Raw genomic sequence first — 12932 nt, forward strand, 5'->3', positions numbered from 1 at the left:
CTGTCATCACTGGAACAGAGAAGAGAAAGAGGCGATTTGTTGACCATTTTCAGAATTATGAAAAGGATGGAAATTCTCGACAGAGACGACTTATTAAAGTGGAACAGAAGAGAAACAAGGGGACACGAAAAGAAACTAAAGAAAGACAGCTACAGAAGAGACCTGAAAAAGAATAGCTTCCCACATATAGTGATTGATGTATGTATCTAACTGAATGGAGAAACAGTGAATGCCAAAACTATACATGATTTGAAGAATAAACTGGATGTGGAGAGATACGAAAATGGGTCACTAAACAAGCATAGGTCTTGACCTGTAAAATACAACTTGGTAAATACACACAAAGAGAGAATGGTGCTAAACTGAGGATATAGGTTTTTACCAAACATCAAAATTCCTTTCCCAGCACTACAAAATTATAGACCCAACTGATAAATTCTTAAAGCAACTGGCACAAAATATAGTTTTCAACCACACCTTATATCCTCTATCTTCAGTACAACTTTTATTCATTTCACTACAGCAGGTATATAAAGCACTGAGAATAACTTTGATAAACCTCTGGTTGTTTAATCACACATAAATAATAGTCATATCAACAAAATTAAAATGTATCACAAAGTCAATACATTATAATAAATCTTACAGCCTAATATTAATAAATAAATATATTAATAAATATATAAGAGGTTCCTTCTGTGAATTAAACATCAATAAAAACTAAATGCCACAACAGTGATATGGTTGTCTATTGTATATAATACAATAAGCTACATTAGCTGTATTATGTGCATAGCTTAAAAATCTTTGCTATTGTATCATCTACTAATTCTCATGCATTCATGTGTTTCCATGACTGAAGTTTGTGACATAAAAGCAAGAAGACACTACACAAAAACAACAAGACAGAATGAAGGACAGGAAAAAAAAAAAAAAAAAAAAAAAAAAAAATCTTACAAATTAAGTCTGCCATCACCATACCAGGGGCCGTATACACAAAACTTGTTAGCACTAACAAATAGCTGTTAAGGGTAACAAATTCCTGTTAAGGCTAACATTTAGCTGTTAAGCACTAACAGTGATACAGAAAACTTGTTAGGGCCTTAAAAGTACTGTTAAGGTAAAAGTGGTGTGGAGGACTATTAAGCTCTTAACAAATTCCTGTTAGTAGAAAAGATGGCGGAGCAACAACAACTAAAAAGATGACTGCGAGTTTATCGACAGCGACGGGACATATTTAACGAGTACAATGACGACGAACTCATCAAACGCTTCAGAATGAACCGTGCTGGTATAATAAAAATGGCTGATTTAGTGAGGGACAAACTTCAATCCCGAACAGAACGGAATCGACCACTGAGTCCTGAGACGAAGGTGGCAATTACCCTATGATATTTAGCCACAGGTAAAATGCAGCAGTGACGAATTTGGGACCTCGCAAGGATCAATCAGCCGTGTCATTACTCAAACAATTGATGCACTATCAGAACCAGATATTGTAACTCAGTTTGTAAAATTCCTATTGACTCGCCAAGAAATGCAAGTAAAACAAGCAGAGTTCATGGAAAACTGTAGGTTTCCCGGTGTTGTGGGTACCATAGATGGCACAAACATTAGAATTGGGGCTCCAAGTGTCGATGAACATTTATATGTAAACAGAAAACAATACCATAGCATCAACGTGCTTTGTCATGCCTCCCTCTTATCCTTGTGGTTTAAACTTGGCTTGAATCGCCCATTTATTATTATTTTTTCTCCATAATCACGTTGATCAAGAGGAGTGTTTCCTCTTGTGACCAGTTTGGCTTCCTTTTCTTTTTCTGTGTTTCTTCTGCCATGTCTATGTCCTCTGAAATTATTGTTGAGTCTTCTGTCGGAAGATTTGTCTGTGGCACGGCCGCCTGTACAATGCGCCATCGTCCAAAAATATCTGTCGTTGGTTAATAAGTACTTCTAAAAACCCATACATACGATATCTATGTGCTATCATGATACTTTATTAATAAATTCTGAACAACTGCATTAATAACACTGTTTTATGTGTGCAATTTTTTATAATACGTCCATTTACATGTTCATAAGCTGCTAACTTCAGCGCTGTTTAGCGGTACTTGACAAACAACTGTTTGCTAGCTAACAGTTGTTAGTTAAGCATTGGTGTATAACTTTTAGTGGTTTTCTGTTAGCTAGCAGAGATTGTTAAGGCTAACAAAAAAGTTTTGTGTATACGGCCCCAGTTTTCTAAATCAAGACATACTTATACAACAATGTGTTTAGAATAACCTATGAGACTCATAATTTTTACATACATATACCAATGGCTTTTTCCACCTTACAAGGGAGGTAGCTAAAGTCAAAGGCATAAATCCACTCCCACCCATTTCATCCCCACATACTCCACTCCCATTCACCACCCCTCCCTCCCTCTTTTCTTGGCTCCTTCTGGATGATGGGTCATCCCTGCATCTTGCCCACTGCCCTGGGTCAGAAGCAATGTAGCAAGACACAGCACATCCACAGGAAGGCTGCTTCATTTAATCAGCGACCCCCATCTCTATCCCCTCATCAAAATTAAAATATTTTTATCTGTCCAAATTATTTTGCACCCAAGTCCTCTTCATAAACCATTATTGTCCTTGATGCAAAACATTGAAGTTTTGAATAAAACACAACTCTAGTTTCAGGCAGTAACGAGAAGGCATTCCATGTTTTCAAGGCCAGTCTATTTTAGTACATACTGTAGGACTAAAACTATAAATTCACTTGTAATACTAAATGACTTTCATCTTAGCAAAAATAAATATTTCTGGGAAAACATTAAAAAATGTTAACATTCTTAAAACTTTCAACTAAGTTCTAATGTTTCCATAGCCTTGGCTTACTTCTTTCTTTCCCAAAGCACATGAATGCACATTTCAAGCAAGTCTCAGCAACACCTTGAAGACATATTTTACACTTTGCCAACTTCTGCTGTGGCCCTCCTCTGCTTGATCTGCTTGAGCCGATGGTTGCAATAAATGCGAAGGAAGATGGCCAAGAATACAATGGTAATGCCCATCATGCCAATGATGGTAATGGGATGGGAGTAGATCATACAGGAGAGCAAAATGGCCAGGCCCTGAAAAAGCATATTAATGACAATATCACATACTGAATACATTATCTTTTTTTACCAGCTGGCAACAATTATAACTAAAAAAAAAATATAAATAAATAAATAGAAAAAAAAAAAAAAAAAAAAAAAAAAAAAAAAATTAAAAAATAAAAAAATTAATAATAATACATACATATACCAAAGGCTTTCTTCCCCCTTACAAAGTAGGTACCAAAAAACAAAGGCATAACCACTCCCACCTATTTCATCCCCTACATACTCCACTCCCCTCTACCCTCTTCCCTCCCTCTTATCTTGGCACCTCCTGGATGACAGGTCATCCCTGCATCTTGTCCATTGCCCTGGGTCAGAAGCAGTGTTGCAAGACACAGCACATCCACAGCAAGGCCGCTTCATTAAATCGGCAACCTCCCCTCTCCATCCCCTCATGTAGAAAAGGAGAAGACGGAGAAATCCCTTTGGGCTGCATAATTTTATTTCTCACACATAATCCCTCACCTCCCATCCCCCACCCACTCCCCCTCATGCATCACAGCATCATCCATGCGCAACCATTCTTCATTGACCCTTATCTTCACTCCTATCCCGTCCTTCCTCAACAGTCAATTCCCTATTTCCCAAGGCCCCTTTTACCCCATCCATCCACCTCATCCTAGGTCAACCCCTCATATTCACTCCTTCCACCTTTACCTTCCACACCTCTTTTACTAATCTTTATTCACTCCTTCATTCCATGTGTCCAAACCATCCCAATACTCTTTCATCCACCCTCTCTCCCAACTCCCTTCCCACCCCCGTTCTCCTCCTCACCTCCTCATTTCTCACTCTATCTAGCCTAGTAACCCCTATCATACTTCTCAGACATCTCATCTCAAACACATTCAAACTCCTCTCTTATGTTCCAATGTTTCTGCCCTGTACAGTCCTATGAGCACAATCACTCCTTCATACAATCTTTTCTTAGCATCCATTCCCAAATGTCTATCTCATTACAATTTTTAATCCCCCAAAGCACTTACTTCTCTCAATCTACATTCTACCTCCAGCCCCACTTCTCTCTTTCTCTCATTCGCACCCAAGTATTTAAAACTATCCACTTCCTCCAGTCTCTCTCCCTTAATACTCACTTCCAGTCTGATGCCACTTTCTCACCTTGTACATCTCATCACCTTACTTTTACCCACATTTATATTCAACTTCCTTCTTTTGCACATCTTACCAAACTGTCACTAACTTCTTCAATCCCTCCTCTGATACTACTACAAAGACAGTGTCGTCAGCAAAAAAACAACAACTGGCTTATCTCCCACTTTTTTACATTTTCTTTAACCATCTCCAAACCCACTACCCTTGCATTCACCTCTTGCACCACCCCATCCATGTATAAAATGAACAGCCAGGGTGACATAACACATACCTGATGAAGTCCCACCTTTACCTCAAACCACTCACTCTCTCCATTTCTAATTCTAACACAAGTTCTACTACTCTCATAAAAACTCTTGACTGCTCTTAACAGCTTTCCTCCTATCCCATATATCTGCAATACCTCCCACAGTGCCTTCCTATATACCCTGTCATAAGCCTTTTCCAAATCCATAAAAGACCAAAAAACATCCTTACTTTTTCCTATAGCTTTCAAACATATCTGTCTTACCACAAAAATCTGATCTACACAACCCCTACCTGTCCTAACCCTCTGTTCCTCTCTAATCCTCTCAATCAAGATCCTCCCATAAGCCTTCTCAACTACACTTAACAAGTTGACCCTCTGAAACTACTACACCCACACCTCTCCCCCTTTCCCTTGTAAAGTGAAAACTATACAGGCACTCCTCCAGTCCTCCGACACTCTACCCTCTCTTAAACAAATAACCTCACCGGCCAGTCCACCATCACTGTACCTCATTTTTTCAGACATTCTGCATGGCATCCACCCAACCCAGGTGCCTTAACTGCTTTCATCATCTTAACAGCTGCCTTCACTTCACAATAATAATAATATTACTATTATTATTGTGAAGTGAAGGCAGCTGTTAAAATGATGAAAGCTTTTTTCCCCCTCACATGGGAGGTAGCCAAAATGAAGAAGGCATAGAAACCACTCCCACCCATTCCATCCCCTAGACACTCCACTCCCCTCCATTTTCTTCCCTCCCTCACATCTTGGCACCTCCTGGATGACAGGTCATCCCTGCATCCTGTCCACTGCCCTTGGGTCAGAAGCAGTGTCGCAAGACACAGCACATCCACAGCAAGGCTGCTTCATTAATTTGGTGACCCTCCCTCTTCGTGCCCTTATGCAGAAAAGGAGAAGACGGGGAGAAATCCCTTCGGGCTGCATCAAATTATTTCTCATACACACTCCCTCACCCCCCCCCCCCATCCCTGCATGCATGACAGCATCATCCATACATAACTTCTCCATTCACCCCTATCTTCTGTCCTCTCCCGTCCTTCCTCAACAGACATTCCCCTCTTTCGCCCCTTTAACCCAATCCATCCATCTCATCCTAGGATACCCCCTCATATTCACTCCTTCCACCTCTCCCTTCCACACCTCTTTCACTAATCTTTCTTCACTCATTCTTTCTATGTGTCCAAACCATCCTAATACTCTTTCCTCAACCCTATCTCCCAACTCCCTTTCTATCCCAGTTCTCCACATCACCTCCTCATTTCCCACTCTATCCAGCCTAGTGACCCTTCTCATACTTCTCAAGACATTTCATCTCAAACACATTCAAACTCCTCTCTTCCTCTCTTATGTTCCATGTTTATGCCCTGTACAGTGCTGGTGGCACAATCACTCCTTCATATAACCTCTAAGCACCCATTCCCAAATGTCTATTTCTCATTACACTTTTTAATCCACCAAAACATTTACTCACTTCTCTCAATCTACATTCTACCTCCACCCCAACTCCTCCCTTTCCTGCCACATTCGCACCCAACTATCTACCTCCTCCAGTCTCTCACCCTTAATACTCACTTCCAGCCTGCTGCCACTCTCTCCCCTTGTACATCTCATCACTTTACTTTTGTCCACATTAATCTTCAGCTCCTTTCACACACCTTCTCAAACTCTGTCACTAACTTCCTCAATCCCTCCTCTGACATGCTACAAATGCAGTGTCATCAGCAAACAACAACTGGCTTATTTCCCACTTTTCTCCATTCTACTTAACCATCTCCAACCCCTGACCTACCACCCTTGCATTCATTTCTCGCACCACCCCATCCCTATATAGATTGAACAGCCAGGATGACATAACACATACCTGATGAAGTCCCACCTTTACCTCAAACCATTCACTCTCTCCATTTCTAATCCTAACACAAGCTCTATTACTCTCGTAAAAACTCTTGACTGCTCTTAACCCCTTCCATACGGTGCCGCACACGTAGGCGTCATGGACTTAGATCTCGGTGGCAGCAACCAATGCCAGCCGTACGACGTGTCGTAATAATACTCGCATCATAAAATATAGTCACCGCTTATATCGATCGTTCTCTCTTCACCCGTGAATTTTGATAACCATAGAAAATGCGATTACAAAAGAATTAGAAAGAATGTCATTATGGAGGGGCGACTACAATAAATATAATCAAAACGCCGATATGGCAGCCTCGCGAATACACTCGCTCCCCATGACGCCTACGTGTGCGGCACCGTATGGAAGGGGTTAACAGCTTTCCTCCTATCCCATATATCTGCAATACCTCCCACAGTGCCTTCCTGTCTACCCTGTTGTAAGCCTTTTCCAAGTCCATAAGAGCCCAAAAAACATCCTTACCTTTTTCTATAGCTTTCTCACATATGTCTCATCACAAAAATCTGATCTACACAACCCCTACCTGTCCTAAAACCACACTGTTCCTTACCAATTACTGTGTGGTTAATAATGATAATAATCAACAATAATAATAATAATAATGATAATACATACATATACCAAAGGCTTTTTCCCCCCTTTATAAGGGAGGTAGCCAAAAAATAAAGGCATAAAAACCACTCCCACCCATTCCATCCCTATCAAACTCCACTCCCCTCCACCCTCTTCCTTCCCTCTTATCTTGGCACCTTTTGGATGACAGGTCATCCCTGCATCTTGTCCACTGCCCTGGGTCAGAAGCAGTGTTGCAAGACAACCACATCCACAGCAAGGCCACTTCATTAAATCGGTGACCCCCCTCTCTGTCCCTGCATGCAGAAAAGGAGAAGACGGAGAGAAATCCCTTCAGGCTGCGTCAAATTTTTCTTACACATACTCCCTCACCCCCTGTCCCCCATCCATTCCACCTCATCCATATACAACCATTCTCCATTCACCCTTGTCTTCTGTTTTCTCCCGTCCTTCCTTAACAGACATTCCCCTCTTCCGCAATGACCCTTTTACCCTATCCATCCATCTCATTTTAGGTTGCCCCCTCATGTTCACTCCTTCATAATAATAATAGTAATAATAACAATAATAAAAAACATACATATACCAAAGGCTTTTCCCCCCTTACAAGGGAGGTAGCCAAAAAGAAAAAGGCATAAAAAACATTCCCACCCACTCCATCACTAATACACTCCATTCCCCTCCACCCTCCCTCTTATCTTGGCACCACCTGGATGACGGGTCATCCCTGCATCTTGTCCACTGCCCTAGGTCAGAGGCAGTGTCACAAGACACAGCACAATAATAATAATAATAATACAGTAAGTCCTCATTATACGGTACATATGTGTTCTTGAAAACCTTACCACAAATTGAAATTACCGTATACCGAACCCATTATAACATGTAATAATAGGATATGTGTTCCAACACATCAAAAGTCACCCCTACAGACATGAAAATACATGAAAATAGTCACATAAGAAAATGTAAAGTACTGTGCAAAAGAAATAAACAGGAAATGTTTTTATTTACCTTTCACTCACCACGTATTCTATCAGTTTCGACTTATGGCAGACGTACCTTCTCCCTGCTCTTTCCTCTTCAAAATATCTAATTTTACCTCCAATGTCAGACTACTACTCTTTTGCTTTGCCTTTTCAACTCCAGCAGTGTCTGCAGAATGTTTTGTGGCCATTATTTACCTAGTTGTATTTTGCGGGAAGAGGAGCTATGCTCGTGGTGTCCCGCCCTTGTATCTCGCAGTGTCTAGTTTGCTTTTAAACTCATGAATGGTTTTTGCACATACTATTTCATTGTCCAGTTTGTTCCAAGTGTCCACTACTCTATGTGGAAAACTGTTTTTCTTCAGTTCTCTTCTGTAGCTATGTTTCTTGATTTTCTTTCCATGCCCTCTTGTACTTCTCTTGTCCCAGTTTAGTAAGTCCTCTCTATCAAGTATCTCTGTGCCTTTCATGATTCTGTAGATGGTCAGTAGGTCACCCCTCTCTCTCTCTCTGCTCCAGCGTTGGTAACTCCAGTTTAGCCAATCTCTCTTCATATGATAAGTTTGCAAGTGCAGATGCCATTTTTGTTGCTGCTCTATGGATTCTATTTTTTTTTATTCTTTTTGGTACTGGGTGACCACAATGTTGCCGCATATTCTAGTCCAGGCTTTATCAATGTAACCAATATTTTTTTTTATCATGTCCGTCCAAGTATGCAAATGCCACTTTTATTGATCTTAGCAAGTTGCAAGACTCCCCGACAATTTTGTTAATCTGTTTGTCATAGGACAAGTCGCTTGTGATAATTACACCCAAATCTTTTTCGGATCCTTCCATCTTTACCTCCTTGGTTCCAATTTTATATTGTCCTGATATTCTGTTTTTGCTTTTTCCAAACTCCATTATGCTACACTAGTTAATATTGAAGTCCACTTTCCATTTCTGACTCCAGTTCCATACCTTATTTAGGTCTTCCTGCAGTGCTTCACAGTCCTTATCAGTTCCTACTTTCCTTAACAGTTTGGCATCATCTGCAAAGAAGCTCATGTAACATTTCACATCCTCATCCATGTCTTTCACATAAATAGCAAACATTATTGGTGCCAATACAGATCCTTGCAGTACTCCACTAATCACTTCTTTCCAATCTGAATATTTTTCTCTGAGCACTATTCTCATCTTTCTACCAGTCAGGAAGTCCTCCATCCATTTTAGTAGGTTCCCTTGTATTCCTATTTGTTCCAGTTTTTTTAAGTAATTTTCTGTGAGGTACTTTGTCAAAAGCTTTTTGCAAGTCCAGGAAGGCACAATCAGCCCATCCATTCCTTTCTTGCACTATGTCTATTAGTCTTGAGTAGCACATTAAGTTTGTGGTGCATGATCTTCCTTGTCTGAACCCAAATTGTCTCGGGTTTATTATGTTGTTGTCTTCCAGATGTTTTACCAATCTATTCTTTATGGTTTTCTCACAAATTTTGGCTATAGTGCTTGTTAGTGATACTGGCCTATAGTTGGTAGGTTCTTCCTTGTTTCCTCCTTTATATATTGGTACAATGTTAGCATTTTTTCCAGTCTTTAGGTATCTTTCCTTCTTTGAGTAAACAATTTATGCTGTGCATTTTGTCCGTTAGTTCTTCTTTGCATTCTTTTGGGATCCAATTTGCAATTCCATCCAGGCCATGTGATTTTCTGACATCAAGATTTGATAGGTGTTCTGATATTTCTTTTTGTGTTGTTGTAAACTCACTCATGGGGGGAGATCGCTTTTTATTATCTTCATCCCAATTATGTACTTTCTGGTGAAGACAGATTTAAAGTGATTGTTCACGATTTCAGCCATTTCTAATTCTTCTGTGTATTCTTTATTCCCTTGGCATAGTTTCACAATTTTCAGTTTGTTTTTAAGTTTACCATTCACATATCGATAGAACAGTTTGGGTTGCTCTTTGCATTTATCTATATCCTTTTCATGGTTCCTTTTCTCCTCTCTTCTCACTTTGACATATTCATTTCTATTGTTTATATAAATATGTCATTTAGGTTTTTTATCTTTTCTCCACCTTTTCCAAGCTCTGTCCCTTCTGTCTTTTGCCTCACTGCATCTTTTGTTGAACCAACATTTAATGTACACTCTTTCTCGCTTCTGTCTTGGTACATGCCTGTTTACCCCTTCATTGTAATTTTCCATCAATATATTCCATTTCTCTTCCATTTTTCTCTCGTCAATGTAGAATTTTTCCCAGTTTGCATTCTGGAAGAATTTCTTTAGTTTTGCAAAGTCCATTTTGTTGTACATCAATCTTCCTTTCCTATGCTTCTCATTTCTCTCCATGTCTATTTCTTCCTTTAGTTCAGTTTCAATGAGTATGTGGTCACTCTTTCCAATTGGCTTCATGTAATGGATTTCATCTACAATTTCAGGTTCTGTTGTAAATATTAAATCTAGTTTCGATGGCTCTTCATTGTTTCTGTATCTGGTGCTTTCACCGACTCATAGGGTCATTGTGTATTCCATGGTCATGTCCAGCAGTACATTGCCCCACAAGTCATCTCCTCCTCGCACTGTCATGTTTTCCCAACAAATTTCTTTGCAATTGAAGTCCCCCATAATTACCAGATTACCACTGCCCATTAGTATCTCATTTAATGATTTCCTTGTATCTTTTAGCATTTTTGTATGTTCGTTCTCCTTCCAAGCGTTCATTTTTGGGGGCACATAGGTCACCACAAACATTCTACTTTTCATATTCCTGTCTTCAGCTTTTATCATGATCATTTCAACATTATCTTTGCCCTCCGCAATTTTGATCACATTCAAGTCTTTCTTGGCCAAGAACATGATTCCACCTCCCTGTTTCTTGTCCCTGTTTTTTATCCAGTAATTATATAGTCCCTGTCCAATATCGATGGATGGTATTTCACCTCTTAGTTTAGTCTCTACAATTCCCATTATGTCTAGTTTTTCTTCTAGCAGGTAATCATTGAGTTTGTTCAGTCCTGAAATTAATCCATCGAAGTTATGGGTGTGTCACTGTGTCGTGATAATAATATCCACAAAAAATACACCTTAAGGATTTAACTTGTGTTCAATGGGAAACGTGGGAAGAGACTGATTGTTGTGGTGGCTGCACGGCGTGGTGGAGCTTCAGTACAGTGTAAACAAAACATGAGTGGGTACCATATCTGTGAATTTTTCTTACCATAAATAGAATCGAGGGTAGTAATTACCAAATACCGTAACTGTGAATTTACCAGATAAAGAATTACCATATAAGGAGGACTCACTGCAATAATAATAAATGAAAACAAAAAAATCTTGCTCAGGAACTAACCTGTCTGATAGTCATGATGATGATGAAAACAACAGGTCCAAAGCATGCTATGGTGTAGAAGATGAACAACTGTCCTGATGCCGAGCAAATCTGAAAAAAAAAAATGTATGTATACGTGTGTGTATATATATATATATATATATATATATACATATATATATATATACATACATATACCATAGGCTTTTTCCTCCTTACATGGGAGGTAGCCAAAAAACAAAGGCATAAAAACCATTCCCTCCCATTCCATCCCTAATACACTCCACTCCCCTCCACCCTCCCTATTATCTTGGCACCTCTTAGATGACGGGTCATCCCTGCATCTTGTCCACTGCCCTCGGTCAGAAAGCAGTGTCACAAGACACAGCACATCCACAGCAAGGCCACTTCATTAAATCAGCGACCCCCCCTCTCCATCCTCCCATGTAGAAAAGGAGATGGGGAGAAATCCCTTTGGGCTGTGTCAAATTTTTCTCACACATACTACCTCACCCCCCATCCCCCCACCCGTTCCACCTCATGCATTACAACATCATCCATATAGAACCATTCTCCATTCACCCCTGCCTTCTGTCCTCTCCCATCCTTCCTCAACAGACATTCCCCTCTTCCCCAGAGCCCCTTTTACCCCATCCATCCATCTCATCCTAGGTCGCCCCCTCATGTTCACTCCCTCCATTTCTGTCTTCCACACCTCTTTTACTAGTCTTTCTTTACTCATTCTTTCCATGTGTCCAAACCATCCCAACACTCTTTCATCATCCCTATCTCCCAACTCCCTTACAACCCCTGTTCTCCTCCTCACCTCCTCATTTCTCACTCTATCCAGCCTAATAACCCCTATCATACTTCTCAGACACCCCATCTCAAACATATTCAAACTCCTTCTCTCTTCCTCTCTTATGTTCCATACTTCTGCCCCATACAGTGCTGTCAGCACAATCACTCCTTCATATAATCTCCTCTAAGCATCCATTCCCAAATATCTAGTTCACATTACACTTTTTAATCCACCGAGGCATTTACTCGCTTCTCTCAATCTACATTGTACCTCCAACTCCACTCCTTTCCTGCCACATTTGCATCCAAGTATCCAAAACTACCCACTTCCTCCAGTCTCTCTCCCTTAATGCTCACTTCCAGTCTGCTACCACTTTCTCACCTTGTACATCTCATCACCTTACTTTTACCCACATTTATCTTCAACTTTCCTCCTTCACACACTTCCCCAAACTCTCTCAGTAACTTCCTCAATCCCTCCTCTGATCCTGCTACAAGCATAGTGTCATCCACAAACAATAGCTGGCTTATCTCCCACTTTTCTCCATTTTCTTTAACCATCTCCAGTCCCTGACCCACCACCCTTACATTTACCTCTTGTACCACCCCATCCATGTATAAGTTGAACAGCCAGGGTGACATAATGCATCCCTGACGAAGTCCCACCTTTACCTTGAACCACTCACTCTCTCCATTTCTAATCCTGACACAAGCTCTACTACTCTCATAATAACTCTTGACAGCCCCTAGAAGCTTTCCTCCTATCCCATATATCTGCATAACCTCCCACAGTTCCTTCCTGTCTACCCTG

General features: G+C 40.4%; 1 protein-coding gene across 6 annotated transcripts in view; it reads right to left on the minus strand.

The window, feature by feature from the left end:
• Positions 1 to 545: 545 nt before the first annotated feature.
• sll (adenosine 3'-phospho 5'-phosphosulfate transporter 1) overlaps positions 546 to 12932 on the minus strand; it is a 161468-nt gene continuing 149081 nt past the window's right edge. For all 6 annotated transcript variants that reach the window (XM_076210215.1, XM_076210214.1, XM_076210213.1 and 3 more), the window contains exons 7-8: positions 11342 to 11431; positions 546 to 3118 (exon numbers count right to left, since the gene is read on the minus strand). In XM_076210215.1, coding sequence (XP_076066330.1) covers positions 2951 to 3118; positions 11342 to 11431 — 258 coding nt within the window. In that variant the 3' untranslated portion in view covers positions 546 to 2950. The remainder of the gene's footprint in view (positions 3119 to 11341; positions 11432 to 12932) is intronic.

The sequence above is a fragment of the Oratosquilla oratoria genome, chromosome 27 (genome assembly GCF_046742065.1).
Source record: "Oratosquilla oratoria isolate Oo_2021 chromosome 27, ASM4674206v1, whole genome shotgun sequence".
Taxonomy (NCBI): domain Eukaryota; kingdom Metazoa; phylum Arthropoda; class Malacostraca; order Stomatopoda; family Squillidae; genus Oratosquilla; species Oratosquilla oratoria.